Source organism: Zootoca vivipara, chromosome 12 (assembly GCF_965207765.1).
Source record: "Zootoca vivipara chromosome 12, rZooViv2.hap1.1, whole genome shotgun sequence".
Taxonomy (NCBI): domain Eukaryota; kingdom Metazoa; phylum Chordata; class Lepidosauria; order Squamata; family Lacertidae; genus Zootoca; species Zootoca vivipara.
Genome location: NC_142595.1, coordinates 52,683,938 through 52,709,098, shown reverse-complemented (window position 1 = coordinate 52,709,098; position 25,161 = coordinate 52,683,938). Strand labels below are relative to the sequence as shown.

Below are 25,161 nucleotides of genomic sequence, written 5' to 3'. Positions count from 1 at the left end.
GTTTTGCTGAGCAGGCCAGAAAATGAGCAGGACCAGACTGGGAGGCTCTCGGGGGGGGGGGGCTTTGGAGGGTCTGCCCTGCAGTGCTTGGATTGTAGAATCGCAGGGTTGGAAGGGACCCTCCAACCGATTGCAAGGCAGGGGTCACAGCTAAGGAATCCCTGGCAGTCCTTAAAAACCTCCAGTGGAGGAGAATCCACCATCTCCCAAGGGAGTCCACCCCACGGTCAAATGGTTGTGGGTCAGTTATTCCTGATGCTTGGTCAGAATCTCCTTTCTTGCAATATCAAGCCATGGATTCGAGTCCTACCCTTTGGAGCAGCAGGAAACATGCTTGCTCCATCTTTCACGTGGCAGCCCTTAAGATATTTGATGTTGGCTCAGATCTCCTCTTCTCCAGGCTAAAGCTACCCAGCTCCTTCAACCGTTCCTCACCAGGCTTGGTTTCCACACCCTTAATCCTCTTGGTTGCCTTCTTCTGCACACCTTCCAGCTTGTCAGTGTCCCAGAACCGGACACAGGACTCCAAGTGGAGTTTGTCCAAGGCAGAATAGAGTAGGATTATTCCTTCCCTTCATCTGGACACTTGACTTCTGTGGATGCAGCTGAGAATAGTATTAGCCTTTTTTGCTGCTGCATCACCCTATGGGCTCATGCTCAGCTTGTGGTCGATCCTTTTACATGTGCATCTGTCAAGCCAGGTGTCCCCCATCTCAAAGGAGGTGATAAAGACACCCCCCCATGCCAGCCCAGCACCCCACACCCACATCGCCCCTCAAACCACCACCGTTTGCAAGGAAGGGAGGAGAGTCCGTTGAGAGATGCGGTGGGTTGTTCCCACCTTTATTGGAACAGGATAACGGTAGAGGGTCTTCAGCCACATTTCCAGGGGCAGCAGCCACTCAGCCCCCCCTCCCCACACGCACATGGACACACACAGACAGGCACCCCCTGCCCCATACATACACCCCACAAATCCCTCTCATGAAAGGAGGGAAAAAAAACCACAAGAAAGCCCTCAGGGGACACACCACAAAAAGCAGTTTTGGAAGGGCTGGACAGACCCACTTAGAACCCTAGAATTGTAGAGTTGGAAGGGACCCCCAAGGGTCATCTAGCCCAACCCATGCTGTGCTCGTGCAAAGCTTGTGACGTCCGAAGTGGGGGTGGGGGAAGAGAGTGCACCATGAGGTGCCCCCTCTTGGGATTTCCACAGGATTGCTAATAGGGGGCAGGCCTTTGGCCGCAGTGAGAAAGCAAGGGGGTCAGGGGACAGTAGCAGCCAACAGGCGGAGCCAAGCCCCATCCATCAGCTTCCCCAAGCAGGTTACAGTGGTTTTTTTGTAGTGTGTGTTAAAAATAGGATATTGCAGCCGCAGAGATAGGAGGCTTGCCCCTCTTCCGCCCATCTCCCCGGGGGCGGGGGAAGCCCCACTGAACGATATTTAGACATATTGCCCTTCTGGGTGTCGTAGGAGTAGCCCCATTTCATAGAATTGTAGAGCTGGAAGAGACCCCAAGGGTCATCTAGTCCAACCCCCTGCAGTGTGGGAATTGCAGCTGAAGAGGTGCTTCCTCCCCCCCCCCAAAAAAACCCAGGACTAATAGAAGAAAGATTGACAGCACATGAGTGGCATTGGACAGAGGAGATCTTCCTGCCCCCTCCACAGAGGGCAGGAAAATCGGGGGGGGGGGCTTCTCAGTGGCCACAACCTTGGCCTTCAAAGTGGACTTCAACTCCCCCCCCCCGGCAGTATTCCAGCCACAAGCAGAGTGTGTGCTGCTCCAAGACAAAGCGTGTGCATCTCTGACAAAGGACACCAGCCCTCAGTAGCCCCAGAGAGGTCTCCTCTGCCCCCATAAGTTCCCTTTCAACAAAACAGGCTGTTACTTGGGGTGGGGAGGGCAGGGCAACTCCAGTTAAAAGGCCGCCAATGTGCTCCAGCCCACCTACCACACAAAGAAGGGGATGGGAGTGTCCCAATGCAGCAACCGCCCCTCCACCAGCAAGCCAAGGGGTGGCTGAACTACGCCTATGCCCCGCTTTGGAATTGTCTAAAATAGGCAGGCAGGACACCCATGCTTTGACTTTAGGGAGAGGTGCAACTGGGGTGCAGGGGAAGCCCCTCAGCCCCACCCCACACCCCATTCTTACCATGGCCTTCTCTGGACAAACCCACCCATTCTTTCCTTATACTTGTAGAGGTGGAAGGCACCCCCAAGGGTCCTCTAGTCCAACCCCCGTGATGCAGGAATCGCAGCCCAAGAATCCCTGACAGGCGGACGTCCAACCTCTGCTGAAGAGGAAGCCCACCACCTTCCACGGTCGGAAGGCCTCTTGCGCCAAACTCTCCTGACCTCCTCCCACAAACCTGCTTTGCACAAACCCTCCACAACCTCCTCTATCGCACAACCGTAAAACCAAACAGCAACCCATCCTTTCCCCCTCCTAAACCCGTTCCTATGATCACCCCTACAATGACCTCTTTGGCTTTCCCCGCCAGAAAAGACCCCGCTGATCCGACTTGGCACCTCCTGAATCTGCAAAAGCGCTCAAACATCCACCCTCCATCACCCAAGTTTCCCTTGCCCCACCCAAAGGAAGCTCTGTGCTGCAGAACAAGGGTCATGTCCGTCCATGGCAGGTGGGCAGCCGTCCGGGGGGGGGGGGGGGCTCCCATAATCTGAGGCTACTGCTGCCACTTCCCTGTGCGCCCCCCTCCTGCATCCGTCTGGCCAGGGAGTGCCAGGTCGTCCTGGGTCACACAGCACTCTCACGCTCTTGCAGGTTGGGGGCTGACCTCTGCCAGCGCATGCGGGGCGGGGGGCCGCCGTCCGGGGGGTTGGCGGGCCGGTGCTGCGGGTAGGGCTGGTGCTGGCGGGGGTAGTAGTTGTGCTTGCGGGCCTGGTAGTGCTCCTGCGCAGGGCCCCGCCTCCCGCGCGCCTGCCCGCCTTCCAGGGAGTTGCGGCGAGGTGGGGCAGAGCGCCTGTTCTGCTGGGGCGCGGGGCTGTTCTTCCGGGTGGGGCGGGGGCTGGCGGGCCGCGGGGGGAAGGACTCGGGCCCCTTCTCCTCCTTCGCCTGGCCGGCGGCTGGCTCACTCTCCACCATGAAGGCGGAGCCAGGCGCCCAGGAGTAGCGGTGCTGGGGGTTGCTCTTGAAGGGGAACCGCAGTTTGCAGTCCTGGGGGGGAATGAATTTGCCCGGGGTGGCGTGGGGCTGCGTGCGACGCAGGGCCTTGGCCAGCTGCTGCTGCTGCAGGCTCTGGAGTCGTACTTGCTCCTGGCGCAGCCAGCGGAGGCGCCCGCGGCGGAAGGCCGGGTCCTTCTCCATCAGGCGGGAGACGCGGTCGCAGCAAGTTGGGGAGGCCGGAGATGGGCCCCTCCTCTCCTCCCCAGCCTCCCTGGGGGTCAGGGAGTCCTGGCCACCCGCCTGGTCCTCCTTGGGGTCATCCTCCTCCGACGGAGTGAGCCCCTCGGAGAAGAGCAGCGAGCCCCACTCATTCTCGAGGTCTTCGTCCTCCTGGGTGAAGAAGAAGAAGAAGAAGAAGAAGCACAAGGGTCTGAAGGAGATTTCATGACAGCCTTTTCGTAATGCAATGAAATAAACTAATCCAAATGAAAACAGATATAAGAAGAACTTCCAGTTTTCTGCCTCTCCATTACATAGAAGGAATAATGCCAAACATTTGCTCTAGGATGGCCTCCAACCGTTCTACTTTCTGTTAAGCGATGTTTTCCCAATCCCCAGACCCAAATGCCTCTCCATTCATTCATTTTCCTTTTCACACAAAAAGTCCAAAAGGGGTTCTCTAATTATTATTACTGTCTCCACCCACATTGAACTAGATGTTTCTTGTGGTCCCTTCCAACTCTACCATTCCCTGATTGCTGTCCTCAGCTGAGACTCTCTGTGCCGACACCCTGCTTGCCCCACTTCTGGGCATCTGCTGCCCAGCCAGATGGATAGCCTCACTGAGCCACACGGCCCCTGGTGTTTTTAGGAAGCCACTACAATTTCTGCCAGAAGTCAGAGGCCAGATTCCTATTCTTGGTTTGTGTGGGCAACAACAACAATCTTCACCTTACCATCACTGTCCCCCCACCCCCCCTTGTAGGCCCCCCAGCTCACCTGGGCTGAGATGGGGATGACACGCTCCATCTTGACCACACGGTCCCTCAGCGCCCGAATCTCCTCGTCCTTCATGTTGTTCTGGATCTTCACCTCCTGCAGAATGTCGGTCAGCTTGTCGATGTGGGCCCGGAGGTCGTCCACATCCGCGCTGGGTGTGCCTCCCGTGCGGACCTCCGAGGAGCCCCCTCCTCCTCCGCCCCCTGCCGTGCCGTCAGCCTCGCCCACGCCCACCGTGTCCCAGACGTCACGGGCCACGGCGCGCCAGCTGTCGCGCTCGTTGGGGTCGCGCTTTCCGTAGAGGCGGCACAGCTCCTTCATTTTGACGATGCTCAGGGCCTCGATCTCCTGGCGCGAGTGGCGGAAGTCGTTGAGGGCCACCTCGTAGCAGATCTCCTTGACCGCCTGCATCTTGAGGTCGGCCAGGGTCAGCCAGCGGGGGTCCTTCGCTGCCCGCCGCCGTTGGGGGATCTGGTAGACACGGAGCGGCTCCCGCTTCTTGCCCGAGCTGGGCAGGCCGCAGCGGCGCACAATGGTCTGCACCTTGGTGGCCGGGAGCTTCTCGCGCAGAGAGGAGATCAGGCGCCAGCTCTCCTCGCAGGAGCGCTTGTCTGAGTCGTCCCCGCTGTCAGAATCTGCATACTGGGGAGATGGAGGGGGGGGCACAGCTGAGTTTCTGCAGAGGGCAGCGGGGACTGTATTGGGCAAATCCCAAAAATCCTCCAGTCTTAATGGTTTAGTATTCAAGGGTTTAGCAAACTGCCCTTCTTGAAAAAATATTCCCATATCTCATTTATACACCGCCTTCATCGACAGGCCATGGCATAAAATACAAAATACATAATGTAATAATAATTATTATTATTTATTATTTACACCCCACCCATCTGGGGGGGAGTGAGTCGGACAATACCCCCACTGCTTTAAAAGACTATAGATTAACAGCCAAAGGCCTGGCTGAAGAGGAATGTTTTCGCCAGGTGCCTAATGAAGGCTCACAGCAACTAGCTGAAGTTTCCGAACCGTCTTCCAAGGCAGCCCTATGCGTAGGATTCAGCAGCACTGCTTCCCCTGACTGCGGAGTCAGAGTCAGTGCAGCCATTATATGCTCAAAACAGTTTTGCCTTGGTGAGCAGAGCTCCAATCCTTCTCACTCACACGAACAGAAGAGGTTTGTGTGTGCCTGTGTTTGTGCAGGACGTGATTCCATTTCCTATTGAGGCACATAGTCACTCAGTGCTATTAGTATATATACAAATGTTCAGCTCATTTAATACTATATAGAAACTTTGCTCTCAAGCTTCTCACAGGTGAAGAGTATGTTTATTTTATTTTTTAAAAAAACCTTTATCATTTGTAAAGGGAATATTTTGAATGAGTTACTACTACTTTCTCAGCCCTTTGGGCCTGTGCCAAGTCGTTGCCCTTTCATCCTTTTGGGCTGTGTGACACTTTAAAATTTAACAAGTTAGTAACTTTTTAAAGGGATGCGGGTAGCACTGTGGTCTAAACCACTGAGCCTAGGGCTTGCCGATTGGAAGGTCGGCGGTTCGAATCCCCATGACGGGGTGAGCTCCCATTGCTTGGTCCCAGCTACTGCCAACCTAGCAGTTTGAAAGCACATCAAAGTGCAAGTAGATAAATACCCTGTTTCTCCGAAAATAAGACACCGTTGTATGTATATTTTTCCTCAAAACCCCCCACTATGGCTTATTTTCAGGGGATGTATTATTTTTCCCCTCCTCCTCCTCCTCCTCCTGCCGCAGCTGGCATTGCTGCTGTGCCTATCACTATGTCTTATTTTCGGGGTATGGCTTATACCCTTGAATGCTTAAAAATCCTGCTACGGCTTATTTTATGGCTACATCTTATTTTCGGGGTATGGCTTATACCATTGAATGCTTAAAAATCCTGCTACAGCTTATTTTATGGCTACATCTTATTTTCGGAGAAACAGGGTAGGTGCCGCTCCAGCAGGAAGGTAAACGGCGTTTCCATGTGCTGCTCTGGTTCCACCAAAAGCGGCTTAGTCATGCTGGCCACATGACCTGGAAAAACTGTCTGCAGACAAACGTTGGCTCCCTCGGTCAGTAAAGCGAGATTAGTACCACAACCCCAGAGTTGTTCGCAACTGGACTTAATTGTCAGGGGTCCTTTTACCTTTACCTTTTAACTTTATAAAAATCGATGAGTTGCAAAAAGAAACACCTGGTGGTGAGGGGTGCATAGGGGCCGCAATCAACCCTGGAAACAAGAATGGCTTTGAGATTTATAGGCAGAGCTGGAACAGGCTGACCAACTGTCTGCTTGCTTCTGGCCTGCAAACTCTCTGCACCCAGGACCACCCCCTCTCCAACAGAATGCCAACAAAGAGGGCAGCCTATCGGGTGCTGCTCTGTAAAGTGGGTCACTCCTGCCCTGCCTGCTCCTCCCACCCTACACTGGAGAGGTATGGGGCAACCGAGACATGTAGACATGTACACACCAGCCTTTGCTGCTCCAGAAGCAAGTCCGCCTCCTCCTTCTCACGGCGATACTGCGTCTCCAGGTCCTGAAGCCTTTTTGTAAAAAAAAGGGTGATGGGGGAAGGAGAGGACGGAAACACTAAATTGTGACAGAGAGACAGGAGAGGTCCCACTCTACAAGTCATAAGAAACAGCTCACTCAAAAGGCCCCCTCCTTCCCTAAAGACCTTCTTGGGTGCTGAGATTGGCAGAGGGGGTCCCCTCTTGGTTGTTCCTCCACCCTCAGAAGCTCAAAGGGGTGGGTGGGTGTGACCCAGGACAGGGCCTGCTCTGCGGTGGCCCCTGAGCTCTGCAAGTCCCTCCCCACAGCGGTGAGCCTGGCACCTTCATTGTGCCAGCTTCCAGCAAATGATATCACTGACTAGCCAAGCCTCGCCCACCTCTTCTCCATCTCCAGCTTGATGTCGATTCCTTGCTTCTCCAGCAGCTCCCGCTGGGCAAAGTTCCAGTCGACTGGCTCGGCCTGGCTCTCCGCGGGGGTGTTGCGCTCCCGTTCCAGCCGCGCCTGCTCTGGGTGGTTGAAACGGAAAACGTGGTTCTTGCCCATGACGATGCGGTTCCCTAGATAAGTAGAAGATGGAGGAGGGAAGGAGACATGTCAGCCAAGGAGGAGAAAGAATAATTAGGGTGCTCTAAAGGCATCCATAATTCAGGGAATATGGATGGGGTTTATAGCGGCACCCACAGAAACCAGCACATGCCTACGTGTGGCAGCCATTGCTCATTTATGGCAGGTTATGTTCTGCCTTTTTTTCTCCAGGTGGCTAATGTGGTTCTCCCCACCTCCCCATTTACCCCCCCCCCCAAATAGCCCTGCAAAGTAGGTTAGACTGAGAGCGAGTGACCGGCCCCCAATGTGAGCTTCATGGCCAAGTGGGGGGATTTGACCCCTGGTCTCTCCTGGGTCCTTGTAGCTCAACACTCTAATAAATGCTGCACCACCTCTGGCTTTTGGGCATGTTTTTCCTGCACAAACACGTCACACACATAGATGGGCCCAAGGAGGGTCTCGCAGGGAGGGAGGCACAGTTCTGCTCTGTTAGATCAGGATCCTCCCGTTGGATGGATGTTTAGGTGCATTTTAATGAAGAGAGTGAAATATTATGAGTCATTGCAAGAATGAGGGGTGTGTGTATGTCTAGTTTATTTTTTAGTTGTCATCTTGTAAATACTGTTTTATACATTATAAATGCCTTGTTGATTTGTGAACCATCTAATATGACTTATGCTGTAATTTGGACGTTCAGCTTATTTTTTAGCTGCTGTTTTGCAAACAGTGTTTTATAGATCACAGTGGTTTGACTGGTGATTTGCTAATTGCATTGTGTGATTTATACTGTACACTTGCGGCATTCTGTTTTGTCATTGTCATTTATTGTTTGCAAGCCGTTTTGGGATTCGTTTGATTGGAAAGCGGCACAGAATTCCAATAATTCAACTGGTAAAGCGAACCAATTGCTGACTGCACCACTCGGGAAAGAAAAGCTGACCTGATCTCAGCACCAGCGGCTCCAGCACCTGCTTCCCATTCACATAGGTCTCAGCACCTTCATGCGGCTCCAGGGTGACAACCACTGAAAGAGGGAGGAGGGGGAGGCCAAGATCAGGGCACAATTACCCGGAAAGGGTGGGCTGCTGGTGATAAGGAAGCAAGCAGCACCCACTAGCACCCTCTCTAGCCCCCTAAGTCCCCAGGCCTTCTGGGGTTGCTTTGCTAGGGGGGAAAGACCCCACTGGGATGCGAGACAAAAAAACCAGGAGCACCTATCCCAATGGCCTCCCTGATTCTATAAACTCACCCCCAGGGGCCCCTACCCTAGAAAATAAGCATTGCTCAGAAGAGCGCTTTGCATGACCCACTAAGGAAGATAAAATTCGAAAGCATGACAATCGAAAGCACACATATTCAAAGCCAATTGGGAGGAACTTTCTGACAGTAAGAGGCAGTGGTATAGGTCTCCTCCGTTGGGAGGTTTCTGAGCAGATGGTGTGAGCTGGGATTCCTGCACTGCATGGGGCTGGGCTAGATGACCCCTGGGGGTCCCTGCCAACTCTACAGTTCCATGATTATAATTCTATGTTCTCATTTCGTATCGTCAACTGCCCTGTGATCATTGGATGAAGGTCAGCATACACATTTCATAATTTATTATAATGTAGATGATTCTATTAAACTATTACAGTGGTGCCTCGCTTAACGAATGCCCTGCTTAATGAAATTTCCGCTTAACAAAAGGTTTTTTCTAGCGGAGGTTGCCTCGCTAGACGAATTCATTTTATGAAAAATTCGTCTAGCAAATTGCAGTTTCCCATAGGAATGCATTGAAATTCAATAAATGTGTTCCTATGGGCAAAAAAAAAATTCAATGCATTCCTATGGGATTCGCTAGACGAATTTTTCGTTATAAGAAAAGACCCGTGGAACGAATTAAATTCGTCTAGCGAGGCACCACTGTACATAGAATCATCTAGCAGTAATCCTTCCCCCTGCAATGCAGGAATCTCCACTAAAGCATCCGAGACAGATTGCTTAACCTCTGCTTAGAAACCTCCAAGGAAGGAGAGTCCACCCCCTCCCAAGGGAGTCCCTTCCACAGTCAAACAGCTCTTACTTGTCAGAAAGTTTTTACTTTCTTTCTCTTATTTAGTTTCCTAAACTCACCAAACTGGTGAACATGATACTGGCTTCCCAAAGTCTGATAGCCATTTCCACCTCCAGTGCCCCCCCCCGGACACTCTCTTGCCCCTTAGCAGTGGCTGCTTCCCACCATTAATCCCACTGGCCCCCAGGCGGAAAGGCCTCCTTACTTTGGGAATCACTGACATACAGCATGAGAGACTGAGAGGGTGGGAGGCAGGAGACGGGGGCTCACAGCTCAGGCCCCCAGGTTGGACCCACACACTGGCACCTCCCCGCACCCCCGCCAGGACCCACAGACACCCCAGTACCTGTTGGCATGTGGCCCTACGGCGAGGCCCCCCTGCTCCACGCAAGCACAAAAAAGATGGGAGAGGAGGAGGAGGCGTTATTACAGAAAAGGAACTCGGGATCCCAAAGGGAGGCGACCCTCCAATTCTCAAAGGTGCCTGCACTCCTTAAGCCACCCACCGGCACCCAGCTCACCTTCTCCAGACTCGTTGGTGACACTGCAGAAGACGCAATGCTGCTCTCTGATGAACTGCCCCGTCAGTTTGATGTCCACGTTCTGCTGGCCAACTCTGCAAGGGGAGAAGGGTCCCCGGGGAGAGGGGGGAAGAGACAGGCGAATATGCTTTTTGTTGTGAGCTGCCCTGGGCTCTTCGAACAAATACAACTTTAATTAATTAGTAATATGACTAAGGATCAGCTCAGAAGGACCCCTTTCGCCTCTCCATCCCACAAACCCACCCCAGCCCCAAGGGCCTCACCGGGTGATGCCGTCCTTGATGTGGTAGAGGAGGCACTCAGACATCAGCGGATCCTCGTTCAGGTTTACCAGGTGCGGAGTCTGCGTTAAGACAAGAGGCAGGCAGAGATCAACAGAAGCCCTCCTTCACACATACCGTGTTTCTCCGAAAATAAGACATCGTCTTATATTTATTTTTCCTCAAAAAACAACAACACGGTGGCTTATTTTCAGGGGATGTCTTAATTTTTTTTATTAAGTATGATACAATTTAACCTACAAGGTTAAACCGCCTATCACCATGGCTTATTTTCGGGGTATGGCTTATTTTCAGAGAAACACGGTAGGCCATATGCTCTGCCCTCCACAGTCGATGTTGAATAGTTTGTTTAAATGTTAGGGTTCATTATTGTTTCACAGGATGTGTACCACTTTAAAAGCCAGGGTGCATATCCTGACCTAGTTTTTATAGCTGTGTAGCAGTGTAGCAGGTGCTGATAAGTCACTGTAATTAGCTGTGTCAGCAATTGTGGATGATATATAATGTGCAGTATGTACCTTACTCTGCCCTGGTGGATAGATGGGTGACGATTATAGACACTATGGAGGATGTATGTTTGGGAAGTTGTTATTAAACCTTGCAAAGATATCTTTGCGTCTCTTCAGTGTTTACATCTGTGTGGTCCACTCTGCACACACTCTGCGGCATGTTTCAATGCCCAATAGTCGGAGGCAGCCATGCTTCTGAATGCCAGTTGCTGGAAACCGCAGGAGGGGAGAGTTGCTCTTGTGCTCAGATCCTGCTTGCGGGCTCCCCATTGGGGCATCTGGTTGGCCACTGTGAGATCAGGATGCCGGATTGGATGGGGCCCCGTGGGCCTGATCCCGCCAGGCTCTTATGTCAGGAGGAAGCCAGGAGAGAGAAAGAACAGTGGTGCTGCCCCCTCGTGACCACAACAAAAGGGAGCAGTTCACACCTGTGGCTTTTAAAAACCACTGCCCAGACCAGAGCTGCCTGCTGCAAATGCATCAGCTGGGAGAAGCTGGCACCACCATGTGGCCATTACTTGAAAACACACACACACAGAGGGAGAAGGTACTAAGCTGGTCAGCAAACCCTCCCACAGGCTGATTTCACAGAAGCATAAAATTGGAAGGGGCCCTGAGGATCATCCCGTCCAACCCTCTGTAATGCAGGAATACGCAGCTGTCCCTATCTCTGAAATTACGGCACCCGTCTGTCTCGAGACACAATGGAGTGCACCTCCAAGGCTGAAGTCAAACTGCTGGGGAATCACAGCGCCTGCTGTGGCTGCAGAGACTGGGATCTCATGACGGTTCCTTACCATGTTGCTTTTGCTGTGTTAGCAGCACCGACGTGACCTCCCCGGGGCGTAAGCCTGGGCAGTATATATGGGGATCCAGGGCTGCCCAGACAACAAGGCCCCCCATCTCGGCCTCATGGAGGGGGTCCAAAGGAAAGCAGAGCAAGACACTGGGCACAAGTTTGGCTGCAGGAATTGCTGGAAGGAGGCATACGAGGCGCCATCCGACCGCCTTAGGGACTCCACTCAGGATTTGTGGAGGGTTTCAAAAGGCTTAGGCAATAGGGGGGAAAACTCCCTCCCCCACCCCAGCTCTATCCCAGGAGACCTTGGGATAGTTGCAGGCCTCACCCCACTGGCCGTGCCCAGTGAAGCCTACGGACGCCTGTCACTGCAACATCAATGCTTACCTTCTTGGGGGAAAAGACCCCCACCGTGCCCCCATCTTCCCGGAGAGCCACGCCCATCTCTGCCAGGAGAGCCTCTCTGCAGGGAGAAAAGGGAGGCTTACAGACAGGTTTCAGAAGATGGGGACGGGTTCAACATTTCCGCAGTTCTCAAAAGGGCAGGGCTGCCCTGTGTGTGTCTGGCTGTGCAAGAATCAAAGGAATGAACCAATAAAGGTTGGAAGGTTCAGGACACGTGAAAAGAAGTTCTTCTTCGTGTAGCATGCAGTTGAACTTTGGAACTCCCTCCCACAGGAGGCAGGCATGGCCAGCAACACAGAAGGCTTGAAAAGAGGACGGAACAAATTCATGCAGGAGGAGGGCTATTAGCCATGGTGGCTCTGGAGTCACCAATTGCTGAAACCGCAGGAACAACTGCTCTTGTGCTCGGATCCTGCTTATGGGCTTCCCACATGCGTCTGTTTGGCCACTGTGAGAAAAGGATGCTGGAGTGCATGGGCCAATGGCCTGATCCAGCAACCAGGCTCTTATGGCTGTTCAGAACCTCCAGGTCCAGAGGCAGTCTATCTCGGTAGTTTGGCTCAGGTCACTTTTTGGCTTTGCATGATTCATCCGCTGGCGCTCAAGTGCTTCCATTCCCCATTTTCACAGCCAGGAAGAGCTTGAGGAATTATTTCATGCTAATATCTGTGGGTGGTATTCAACTCAAGTTTTTTCTCAGAGTAGGCCCATTAAAAAAAAAAAGCAGCGTGACTAAGTTATATCAATGGATTTCAATGTGTCTACTCTCTGAATCTGTGGCGGCTGAGTAGTGGTGGCATTGTCGGACTAGGGCCTGGGGGAGGACCAGGGTTCAAATCCTCCGACTTGGCCATGAAGCACACTGGATGGTGACTTTGGGTGCCAGTCACTGTCTATTCTCATCCTAACCATCCTCGCAGGATTGATATTTGGGGGATTAAATGAGGAGGAAGCGGAGAAGCATGCACAGGCCACTTTGTGCTCCTTGGAGAAAGAAGGAGGGGCGTAAACGCGACAAAATGAATCATTGATAAAACAAAACTCAGCTAAACACCGCCTTGTCTGCCTACAACAGCCTTGGCCAACGTGGCGCCCTCCAAGTGTTTGGAACTATAACTCCTTCCCACCCCAGCCAGTATATTTGCACCCACCACATTCCTTGAGGGAAAGAGACTACACGCTGCAAGGGAGACCCCCGTGCCAGAGGGGTTCATCCCACTCACCGCTCCATCCGGATGGCCTCTGTTTTCCGCAGCTTTTCCTCCCAGGTTTCATTGAGTTCTGCAATGATCTTTTCCGTCTCCTACGAGGACAGGGAAGCCACTCAGGACACAGGCGAGGAAAGCAGCTCTGTTTACCACCATTCCCCGCCCAAATACTCCCTTCGGCCCATAATAAGCAAGTGCCGGCGGTGCAGAAAAGACGAGGCAGCAGGCCGCAGGGAGTGAGAGTTTCTGCCGTGAGTGACGCTGAATTGGAGAAGCTCGAAATGGCAGAATGTGGGGAAATGGCTAAAGGCTTGAAGATTTGCTTCACTGCAAATGTGCCGGTCTGATGGGACACAAGTGCGCATGAGGACCCTCAGCTCAGGACCACCTAGAAAGCCAGCCCAAGCCTTTGGTGAGATGACGGAGGGTGACCAAGATAAATGAGGGTCTGGGAACCAAGCCTTGGGAGGAACAGTTGAGGGAGGGGGGTCAGGGGTTGGAGGAAGAACGAGACACGGTGCCTCCTCCCCAGCTTTCCCAATCCTGGGGCTTTCCCCTGGGGCAGGTTAGCTAGATGCAAGTCCCCCTTTCCAAGTGGTTTGGAGTTAAGTGCCCGCCCGCCCCCCGCCCCCAATCTCACCTGGAGCCTCTCCATGGCCTCTTCTGTGCAAATCATCTCCTCCTCCATGTCGGGGTATGACTCAGACTCCCCGTTGAGGGGCAGGGGCTCCAGGAGGAGGGAGGAGTCCTCACTCTGGGCAAAGGGGGAGATGGGCAGGCCCAGTCCGCCCCCCGGGTCGTCAGGCTTCGCGCCTGCGGGGGGGAAGAAACACCACCATCAGGCACGCAGAAAGCCAAGCATCGCGCCCCCTTCCTCCACCCGCCAAGGAAACAAGGCAGGCTTAGCTATGATTGCAGCACTGCAGGGGGTTGGGCTGGAAGACCCTTGGGGGGGCCCGTCCAACTCTGCTGCTTATTTTAATCTGTCAGAGAGGGAGGAGCAGAAATTGCTTAAGAGAATAGGAAGAGCCTGCTGGATCAGGCCGAAAGGGGGCCCCATCTAGTCCTGCATCCTGTTCTCTCAGTGGCCAACCAGGTGCCTATTATGGGATCTGGGCAGAAGAGACGATCTCCCCTCCTGGGGTTCCCAGCATCTGGCAATCGGAAGCATGGCTGCCTTCAAATGTGGAGGTAGAACTTAGCCACTGTGGCTAGTAGCTTCTCTACCCCAGAATCCTAGGTGTGTCACCTGAAATCATCTGCAGGATTTGGGAGTACGCAAGCTGTTCTCAAGGCTACAACATCAGCCTCATTTCTTTTTCCTCATCCCTCCCACACACTCTTTCCTCGTGTAACGTCTACCCTGATAGAAGAATACCAGGGAAAATTGCCTTGGCTTCTTGCCTATATGGCAAGAGCTAAATCCCCAGCACCCCTACCCTCCGTTCCTCTGGGGCACTCTCCTGCCCCCTTACCAGCGAAGGTGGTGGCTGAGAGCCCCTGGGCAGAGAGGAGGTCCCGGAGCCTGGCCACTTCCTCTTTGAGCTCCCGGATGAGGCGGGCATTGGGATCTTCGTTGATGACGGCGTTGCAGCGAATCTGCTTGGTGCGGTCGGCATAACTGGATGGGGGGGGAGGGGGGAAAGCCAGGAGGTTTATTTATTTATTCCATTTATCTCCCACCTTTTTCTCTAGGGAGTTTAAGGTGGTGTACAGCTCTTCTCCCCCTCTACAATGCTATGATTCTTTGAAGGGAAGGCGAGTGTGCAAGAGAAAGCAACAGCGAGGGCATATCCGGGCTGCTGTGGTCTTTGCCCCACAAATGGAGGGGAAACACTCTGTACATGAGGAAGGAGGTGGGCAGTGGGAACAGAATGGGACAAGAGCTCCCCGCCCCCACCCCAATTTATTTGCTTCTTCGGCTCACCGGAGGGTGCTCAGTGTCTCCTCATAGTTGATGTCAGCCGGGCTGAGGGCAGCAATCATGGCTGTGCGGGAATTGCCCCCTGAGAAATAAAAAAAGGAGGGGAGGGGAGAGAGGGTAAATGGAGGGCGACTGGAAGTGCTTCTACTTCCTAGTTTATTCCCCCCACCCCTTTGCGAAAGTCCGAGAAAGCAAATAGGCTGTATGCAAAGGCTCCCAGGAAATAATATTTTTTTGTTAGGAATCCACAGGAAAAATTGCAGGACACGGAAACCTATTATCTCCAACCGTACAGGAGCAGCGTCCCCACTCAACATAGTTTATATCTAGCTCTCTGTCTCATTTATATGCCAGCTTTTCCTTCAGGGAGCTCCCCACCTACTCATTTAATCTCCACAATAACCTTGAATTTTTTTATTTTGCTTCGACTCAGACCAACACGGCTACCTACCTGTAACTTGCAAGGTAGGTTAGGCTGAGAGATGACAGAGACTAGCCCCAAGGTCACACCCAGTGAGCTTCATGGCCGCTGTGTGGGAGAAGGACTTGAACCCTGGTCTTTCTCAGATCTTAGTTCCGACCCTCTAACCACTACTCACCACCACTGGCAACAGAGGCTCCCAAAACCAGGATTGTAGATGGGAGACTGTTAAATCCACCCAAAGTCATCTCTACCTGCTTTCCAGCTCCCTACACCTCCCACCTCTTCCCCACACCTTGCCTCACATCCCAACCCTCAAAACTCACCCAAGTTCTCTTTCAGCAACCAGGTGAGCACCGAGTCACGATAGGGGATGAACTCAGACTTCTTTTTCTTGTTGTTTTGCTGGGGGGGGGGGTCAAGAAGGAGGGAGGCAGGTGAGGAAAGGGGGAGGATTCCTCTCTTTGCCCTCCGCCCCATCCAATAACACCACCTCCTCCCTGTTTTTATTTATTTTGTATCATCATCATTATTATTATGAATATTTTAAAAGGGAATAAATAAAAAGGGGAAATGTATAACACTTTATATGCAAACAACTACAATTATGCAATTATATGCAAATGACTACAATTCCATATATATGCTTCTCTTGTATACAGGTATACAGTCGTACCTCGGGTTACGACCACCTCGGTTTGCGAACAGTTCGGGTTACGAACTGCGCAAACCCGGAAGTGTTTTCGCCGCGCGCGCCCATCGCGCTCGGTTTGCGAACTATTCGGGTTACGAACTGCGATCCGGAACGGATCGCGTTCGTAACCCGAGGTATTACTGTATAGGTGTTATTATTATCCAGATTCATATGTGGTTATTTATAAGCTACTGGTTTTTAAAATAAATGCACTCCAGGTATTGCTTTTATTTGTTTCGTAAAATTTAATACACCGTTTGATTTTGTAAAAAAAAGAGCAGTTTACCCAAAAAAAGCAATGGAACTGCCACTAGGAAAGCATTGCATTGCATTGATGATTAAAGCCTTTGGAAGTTAAAATAAAAATAAGACTAAAAACGGGTTACGCCTGGAACCGCTAAGAAGAAGGACCCCCCACCCCTCACAAGAGGGTCACTCACCATCTCTGCCAGCGCAGAGATAACTTTGCCCAGCGTGGTCAGAGATTTGTTGATGTTGGCGCCTTCCTGAAAAAGTAGGTGAAAATAACTTACAGAATCTTAGAATTGTAGAGCTGCAATCACAACTAACTTGTTAGAATTAACTTCTCTGTCTGTCTGTCTGTCTGTCTGTCTGTCTGTCTCTCTCTCTCTCTCTCACACACACACACACACTCCCCCTCTGGCAGGCACACATGCGCCCCATTGGCAGGGGAGTCTTACTCTAGCTCAGTGATTCCCAAACCTTTTTGGAACTCCACTACCCTCTTGGTTCCATTTACTCACCCCCATTGCCCCCTCCCCTGCCCTATAAAAAAAGCATTATTTAGAACAGTAGTTTGCACGACCGACTGAGGAAAATAATAACCCTACAAAAGGCAAAGTAGCAACAGATAATTGCACATATATTCAGAACCCAGTTAATACAACTTAGCTCAATTAATTCAACAAACTTGACCTGACGATGCCTGCTTTGCAAAGTTTGGTAGTCACGGGCCTCTTGCTTCTTAGCAGCAGCACCCCAGGTAATCCCACCACCCACCCCAGGGGGTGGAACCACCCACTTTGCCAACCACTGCTGTAGGTTGCAAAGATGGTGGCTTCTCAGCATGCCAGGTGGAACGCTCACCTTTAGCCTTGTGCCCTTGGCTCCTGATGAATCCGCCCGCTCGCTCCCTGCCAGGTCCACCAGGCTGATTTTGCTGACCTGAAAAGAAAGGACCCAGTTAGGAAGGAAGAAGAAGAAGAGTTTGGATTTGATATCCCACTTTATCACTACCCGAAGGAGTCTCAAAGCAGCTAACATTCTCCTTTCCCTTCCTCCCCCACAACAAACACTCTGTGAGGTGAGTGGGGTTGAGAGATTTCAGAGAAGTGTGACTAGCCCAAGGTCATCCAGCAGCTGCATGTGGAGGAGCGGAGACGCGAACCCGGTTCCCCAGATTACGAGTCTACCGCTCTTAACCACTACACCACAGTGGGGGGAAGGGAAGGGAAGGGAAGGGAAGGGAAGGGAAGGGAAGGGAAGGGAAGGGAAGGGAAGGGAAGGGAAGGGAAGGGAAGGGAAGGGAAGGGAAGGAAAGGAAAGGAAAGGAAAGGAAAGGAAAGGAAAGGAAAGGAAAGGAAAGGAAAGGAAAGGAAAGGAAAGGAAAGGAAAGGAAGGACTGCCCTCCCTTGTTCCATGGTGCTGTATATACTTGCGATCAGGACCCCCTTTCTCCCTTCCTGTCCCAGATGCTGAATCACAGGAGGTCTTGGTAAGTTCAGAAGTAAACAAAAAATTACAAGAACTCGGGCCAGAAAGGATAATTTCAAAAATTCTTCACAAAGTTTTATTCAGGATAACTTCCAGTGAGCATCAACATCAGGACAAGGATGGGATCCCCAATATGTTTGGTACACTTAGACCTGAGAAACCTCGCTGATGAAGGATCATCGAAACAGGGCCTTGTCCTGATGTTGATGCTCACTGGAAGTTATCCTGAATAAAACTTTGTGAAGAATTTTTGAAATTATCCTTTCTGGCCCGAGTTCTTGTAATTTTTTGTTTACTTCTGAATCACAGGAGGTGACAATGGCAGAGAAATGGGCATATTTTCTTCCCTTATTGATGTGGACTCCCTCGGCAGGTTGTGGACCCTCTTTCCTTTGAGGTTTCTAAGCAGAGGTTGGGTGGCTGCTTTAGCTGAGATTCCTGCACTGCAGGGGGTTGGACTAGAGGACCCTCGGGGTCCCTTCCAACTCTAGAATTCCATGATTCTACACCACACTGCCACCACAGAGCTGAGAGAAACGGGTTCCTGGGCACGAAGCTGAAGGAGCAGGCAATGCACAGCCATTAAGGTAGCAGAAGAAAGAATAGGAGGCGGCCGCAGGCTGCAGGCGCCTCACCTTCTCTGTGTCAAGGTCTGTGAGTTCGTCGTGGCGGCGCTGCGTGAACACGATGGTGAAAACGGCATGGGAGCGGCTGCTGGTTTCATTCATGTTGGTGGCTGCGACAGTCCTGGGAACAGGGAAGAATATTCAGGTGTGTGCGAGAGAGATAGAGAACTGAGCATTTCCACTTTGGATGGTGGTAGACTCTCCTTCCTTGGAGGTTTCTAAGCAGAGGTAGGGCAGGATTCTGGAGCTGTGGTTCCTGCATTGCAGCAGGGGGTTGGGCTAGATGACTATTGGGGATCCCATCCAATTTTACAATTCTGAGTCAATGGCTCCCATCCCTCCTCCTAACCAGCCACAGATCTAGGCTCACCTCCTTCTCTTAGGTACCATTTCACTTGAAATCTTCCTTTTGGTTCCAAAAGAAGCCAAGGATATCTTGGTTCAGGGTCCCTCCGTTAAGCCCCATCTCCTCTCATAGCTAAGAGGGGAAACCCACAACTCCCCACATAAAAAGTCCAGCCATGGCCAGTGCAGTACCAAGGCCACCAACCTGGATGGCTTTAAAACAGGTTAGGACAATTCCATGAAGGAGAGGTCTCTTGCTCTGTCTCCATGGTCCGAGGAAGCAAGCCTTCTGAATCCCAGCTGCTGGAAACCACAGGAGGGGAGAATGGCTCTTGCACTCGAATCCTGCTTGTGGGTTTCCTGGTTGGTCACTGTGAGAACAGGGTGCTTGACTAGATGGCCGACCTTTGGGTTTTCCAGCAGGCTCACCTTATGTTCTGATGTTCTGGAGCCCCTGGTCATGAGAAGAGCCTGCTGGATCAGGCTGAAGGGGCCCATCAAGTTCAGCATCCTGCTCTCACAGTGGCCAACCTGATGCCCAATATGGGAAAGCAGCAAGCATGATCTGGGCACAAGAGGCCCTCTCCCCTCATGCCATTTCCAGCAACTGGCCTTCGGAAGCGTCGCTGCCTCTGACTGTGGAGGCAGAGCAGAGCCATCCTGGCCAGTAGCCATCGATAGCCCTCTCCCCCTCGAATTTTTTCTCTTTTAAAGCCATCCAGGTGGTTGGCCATCCCTGCCTCCTGTGGCAAGGAGTTCCACAGTTTGTGCTGCATGAAGAAGGACTTCCTTTTACCCATCCTGGCTCTCCCAACCTTCATGGGATATCCACCCAGTTCCTAGTGTTGGGAGAGAACTTTTCTCTGTCCGGTTTCTCCATGCAAGGCATTGTTTTATAAACTTCTATCATGTTGCTTCTCACTCGTCTTTCCTCCAGACTGAAAAGTCCCAGGCGCTGCAACCTTTCCTCATAGGGCCGTCACTCCAACACTGCTCCCTCGATCATTCCGGTTGCCTTTCCCAGCTCCACAATACCCTTTCCGAGGCGAGGCAGCTCCTCGGTTCACAGAGGCATACCTGGCTTTGTTGCCACAGTCCATAAGGTCGGCAATGTCTTCGTAGGAGGTGACGGCCAGCTTGGAGAGGTCCTCGACGTAAGGGCCCATGATGGGGTGTTCCCGTACGCGGAGGTTCCCGCGGCTCTTGGGGTTGAGGAGGTCGCGCACGCGCTCGCAGTAGATTTCCATGTAGCTCACCTGGGAAAGCGGGCAGGGCGAGAGGGGCAGGCTGTGAAAGGGCGCAGCCAACCAGCGGGAAGGGCAGCAGAGACGAGGAGCACAGGGGTCGGGCGGGGAAGTGGGAAGGACTTACCTCCACAGAATACGAGAGGTTGGGGCATTTGTTCTCGTTCACTCGGGCAAAGAGGTCTTCACAGAGCTGGAGAGGGGAAACAGAGATGGAGGAGGTGAGACACCCCAGTGGGACCACAGTGGGACGGGACCAGGCTTCAATTCAGCCGGGCAGAGGTGGTTGTTTGTTTCGGGGTATGGGTTAGTATTGTGCACCATGTATTTGCTGAAACTGTAGGACGTAAACCAACCTTTACTGCCTCCTCTCCTCAGTGCCACTCATTTCAGGGGAGCGGAGTGCAACTTATTTGGCCGAGTGGTTAGAACGCTCAGCTGTCCCTTAGCTGTGATTTCTGCACTGCAGCGGGTTAAACTAGATGACCCATTGGGCCCCTTCCAACTCTACAGTTCTATGTTTCTATGCTATAACGGTGCGCTTGCAGTGGATTTATCCCTCCAGGCCCTGGCCCCACAGACCCCGGGCCCCACCTGAGGGATGATGCCTTGCTGGTCCTTCTCCTGCTTGCCCATCATGGTGTAGGACTTGCCGCCGCCCGTCTGCCCGTAGGCGAAGATGCAGACGTTGTAGCCCTCGAAAGAGTGCAGCAGCATCTCCTCCCCGATGTCCTTGTAGACCTGCCTCTGGGAAGCAAAGTTGGGGTCCTCTTCCTGGAAGGGAAAAGAAAAAGCCAGCACTGCACCGAGTGCAACACCTTAGAAAAAGGGGGGAACGAGACACCCACACACAAATCCTCCCCAAGAATTGGAACAGAATCTGGCAGTCGCCGCCCTTAAAATCTGTTTCCAGTTTGTTTTTTAAAACTCCTTGAAATCTCCACACAGATGGCATCGCACCTCTTTGCAAATGCCAGAAATGTTTCCTTCTGTATCACCTAATCATTGGAGGGGTTGCAATAAATTTGGTGCTGGCTGGAGCGAGGTTTTTTGGAATTTAATTTTGACAAAAACAATAAATATTACTAAGAAAACTATTGTCTTTTGTCCAAAATTAATGCCACTGAACATTTTTTATGATACCAATGTAGATATGTTGTCAAAAGAATTGGTCTTATGCAGTACATGAAATATGGAAAATAGCCCCAAATCTTACACTTGGACGCTACAAAGGAGAAAATTACACATAATTTGAATTTTTTGACCTACAAAGCTGCCTTCAGAACGGATTAAATTCATAAGTCGAGGCACCACTGTATACAGTAGAACAATCATTTTCAAGACAACCTTTGTCACAAGCCTGGATCTAAACTTGATGATATGAGAACACTGACTTGGTTATAACCCCAATGCCACCTTCCTCCTAACCCAAGGGGCTGGCAACATCCTCAGCCAGCCTCCCCAAAGTTTTGCACTACAACTCCCATCATCCCCCCCAGCCAGTACAGCCTTATGGGGTGCTGGGTGCCAGTGGGAGTTGTAGTCCAAAACACCCAGACGGCACCTGGTTGTGGAAGGCCAGCTTAGGTTTCAACTCCATTCTGCCAATTCGCCATCAGCAATAGTTCCGCACCCGGTCCTCATCCTACCTGCCCACCTCCCAAAGAAACTCACCGAGGTGTGAGACCAGTAGGAGTAGTCAAAGGTGAAATTCTTGAGGGCATCTTTTGCCTGCTTGGGGTTGGCGATACCTGCGGGGAAAGAAGGACTTAAGCGTCGAGCGTTTCCGAAAGAGCCAGACTTTAGGGATTTGGTACTGCTGAGGTCGGGTGGCCGCCTAACAGGGATTCCCTAGCTGGGATTCCTGCATTGCAGGGTGGGGTTGGACCATAGCTGCCAAGTCTCCCGTATTCCCCGGGAAACCCCCGTTTTTCTAGCTGTTCCCAGCTGAAAAAATGGATTTTTTTGTTTTTCCCCGGTTTATTCTGGCGCGACGGCCATTTTGGAACTGGGCGGAGCATGCTCAGAAGCGACTTTTGATGCAGCTCTGCCCAGTTCCAAAATGGCGGCAGCGCTATTTCCGGTCTGCTACTTCTGGTCCGTCCCTTATTTCACCCACAGGAACTTGGCAGGTATGGGTTGGACCAGGAGACAGTGGTGTAGGAAGGGGGGTGCGGGCCGCCCCGGGTGTCATCACTGAAGGGGGGGTGACAAAATGGCAAAAATATGAGTTTTTAAAATAAAATTTTAAAAATGGGCTCACGACACTTTTTTTTTAAAAAAACAACCCAACAACTCCCACACCCAGCTTCCTATGCCACTGGTAGTCAGGTGAGGCGGGGAGGCACTGGGCGCCACACCGCAGGGCCTGCAGTGTGCCTGAGCCACGCGTCTCTCCTGCACACTGCTTTTTTGAGCAGCATGGGGCTTGCGTCTGCCCACCGCCTCAGCCGCCCTACAGCTGAGGGGAAGACTGCGGAGAGGCTCCACGCAATGCACCCTGCCTTGGCTCGCCCCACCCCCATGGGCAGCTTGCCCTGCCCTCAGCTGCAGGACGTGCGCGCTGAACTGTGTGCACCTGAGCGGCTAGCTACGCCACTGCCAGTAGACCCTTGGGGTCCCTTCCAACTTTACATATTCTCTGGCTTAATTGACCTTCTTTTCCCTGGGGACATGGAGGGTGCAAGAGGTTAAGTAAGTGGGGAGACACCGCTAATATTGATGGCCGCAACCGTAATTTTGCAGGGGGTCAGGGCAGGTGACCCTCTGCATCCCTTCCATCTCTACAGCTTTTATCACCTCTGCTGGGTCACAGAAGACAGCGCTCTTGGCTCGGAGGTTGGATGGATGTCCAGAGCAATTCAGTCTGCAACCCACCTCGTGGGGTTGTTTGGGGAATTAGAGGGGGAGAGAGAACCACGGGTGTCATCTTAAGAGCATATGAGCCTGGCTGCTGGATCAGGCCTCTAGCCCAGCATCCTGGAAACTCGCAAGCAGGATCTGAGCAGAAGAGCAACTTCCCCCTCCTGTGTTTTCCAGCAACTGTTATCCGGAAGCATCGGTGCCTCCAGCTGTGGAGGCAGAGCACAACCACGCTGGCTAGGAGCCATCAATAGCCCTGTCCTCCTCCATGAATTTGTCCAATCCTCTTTTAAAGCCCCTAATCTTGAGTTCCTTGGAGGAATAATAATAATAATGGAAGGGTTCTCATCTCTCTGGTATTTGGGTCTGGTGGTTGGCCTTTAAGGAGTGGAGGTTTGTCCCTGAGTATAATAATAGAGTAACAGAGTTCATGGGGACCCTCAAGGGCCATCCAGTCCAACCCCCTGCAGTGCAGCAACCACAGCCAATGGTTACATCTGGGAGGAAAGAAAGGAAAGGGGAAAGGAAGCTTCCTCTCCAAAAAGCTAGAAGGTTCTCCTTCCTCAAAGTAGAGCCAGGGCAGGACCAGCAGCAAAGGAAGCCACTCGGGCAAGACGCGTGGCTCGGGCACGCTGCAGGCCCCGCAGTGAGTGCCACCCGGCATTTTGCCACCCCCTCAGTGGTGACACGTGGGGCAGCCCGCCTACACCGCACCCCCCCTTCCTCCGCCCCTGGGCAGGACAGGGTGAAAAGCACCAGGGAACAAACATAGGCAACGTCCCCCCTCCCCTGCACTGAATATGCGTTCTAGGAAATCCGCAGGCGGATCAGCACTGCCCTCCCCTCCTTGGAAAGCCGGCCCAGTGGCATTACTCAGCCTCAGCTCTTGGAAAAACATTCCCTGCATAACTTGAATAGCTGCGGCTTTGAAGTTGCCTTCTCGGCACCCCGCGGGCCGGGGTAATGCGTTTGGGGAAAGGGGAATGGCTTCCTCTCTGTGGGAAGCCTGGGTGCCCCTGGGTGCCACCCCAACACCTCTTCCTCCTCCAACAGGTACCCCCTGCACAAGGGCCCCTCAGCTGTCCTGGGGCTAAATATAGACAGGGGTCAAGCAGCAGCTGGTGGGGAGGCCTGACAGACACAGCGACAAACGCCAAGGCCAGGGAGTGAGATCAGGCTGGGGCACAGGGTGCACCAGGATCTGGACGAGGTCCTCTTGGGGTCAGCATCTTCTTCCTCCAGTAGAGAAAGGCACCTAGAGTTGGAAGGGATCCCCTGAGGGTCATCTAGTCCAACCCCTCTTTTGCCCAACATGCGGCTTGAACCCATGATCCTGAGCATAGCTGTCAAGTTTTCCCTTTTCTTGCGAGGAAGCCTATTCAGCATAAGGGAATTGACAGCTATGATCCTGAGATGAAGAGTCTCATGCTCTACTGACTGAGCTGTGTACTTGGAGGGACTCCCCTAGGAGCAACGGTTCCAGCGCTGGGGGAAAGGTGAGTAAGAGGCAACATGATGGAAGTTTGTAAAATTATCAGCAGCTAGGAGAAAGTGGATAGAGAAAAGTTTTTTTTTCTCTCTCTCTCTCTCATAAAACTGGAACTCGTGGACGTGCCGTGAATGCTGGGAGATTCAGGACGGATAAAAGGAAGTCCTTTTCCCCACAGCTCAAAGTTGAACAGCGGAGCTCCCTCCCACAGGGGGCAGTGATGGCCACCAACCTGGATGGCTTTAAAAGAGGATTAGACAAATGCATGGCAAGTTCTTAAAGAAATGGGGAGTGCCTGATCACCTCATCTGTCTCCTGAGAAATCTCTATGTGGGACAAGAAGCTACAGTTAGAACTGGACATGGAATAACTGATTGGTTCAAAATTGGGAAAGGAGTACGACAAGGTTGTATATTGTCTCCCTGCTTATTTAACTTGTATGCAGAATTCATTCACTGGATGAATCCCAAGCCAGAATTAAGATTGCTGGAAGAAATATCAACAACCTCAGATATGGAGATGACACAACCTTGATGGCAGAAAGTGAGGAGGAATTAAAGAACCTTTTAATGAGGGTGAAAGAGGAGAGCGCAAAATATGGTCTGAAGCTCAACATCAAAAAAACAAAGATCATGGCCACTGGTCCCATCACCTCCTGGCAAATAGAAGGGGAAGAAATGGAGGCAGTGAGAGATTTTACTTTCTTGGGTTCCATGATCCCTGCAGATGGTGACAGCAGTCACGAAATTAAGACGCCTGCTTCTTGGGAGAAAAGCAATGACAAACCTAGACAGCATCTTAAAAAGCAGAGACATCACCTT

The 25,161-nt window shown here is 52.1% G+C and overlaps 1 protein-coding gene across 6 annotated transcripts in view; it reads right to left on the bottom strand.

The window, feature by feature from the left end:
• Positions 1-814: 814 nt before the first annotated feature.
• KIF1C (kinesin family member 1C) overlaps positions 815-25,161 on the bottom strand; it is a 46,208-nt gene continuing 21,861 nt past the window's right edge. For 5 of the 6 annotated variants that reach the window (XM_088655920.1, XM_035134295.3, XM_088655921.1 and 2 more), the window contains 20 exons: positions 21,664-21,740; positions 20,584-20,763; positions 20,117-20,182; positions 19,823-20,001; positions 18,410-18,521; positions 17,148-17,225; positions 16,481-16,546; positions 15,673-15,751; positions 14,929-15,007; positions 14,477-14,622; positions 13,642-13,814; positions 13,017-13,096; positions 11,776-11,851; positions 10,063-10,142; positions 9,779-9,873; positions 8,145-8,228; positions 7,035-7,215; positions 6,615-6,687; positions 4,130-4,771; positions 815-3,520 (listed from right to left, as the gene is read on the bottom strand). In XM_088655920.1, coding sequence (XP_088512046.1) covers positions 2,762-3,520; positions 4,130-4,771; positions 6,615-6,687; positions 7,035-7,215; positions 8,145-8,228; positions 9,779-9,873; positions 10,063-10,142; positions 11,776-11,851; positions 13,017-13,096; positions 13,642-13,814; positions 14,477-14,622; positions 14,929-15,007; positions 15,673-15,751; positions 16,481-16,546; positions 17,148-17,225; positions 18,410-18,521; positions 19,823-20,001; positions 20,117-20,182; positions 20,584-20,763; positions 21,664-21,740 — 3,305 coding nt within the window. In that variant the 3' untranslated portion in view covers positions 815-2,761. Of the gene's footprint in view, positions 3,521-4,129; positions 4,772-6,614; positions 6,688-7,034; positions 7,216-8,144; positions 8,229-9,778; positions 9,874-10,062; positions 10,143-11,775; positions 11,852-13,016; positions 13,097-13,641; positions 13,815-14,476; positions 14,623-14,928; positions 15,008-15,672; positions 15,752-16,480; positions 16,547-17,147; positions 17,226-18,409; positions 18,522-19,822; positions 20,002-20,116; positions 20,183-20,583; positions 20,790-21,663; positions 21,741-25,161 lie in introns of all 6 variants that reach the window. The other variant, XM_035134297.3, reaches the window with a different exon arrangement.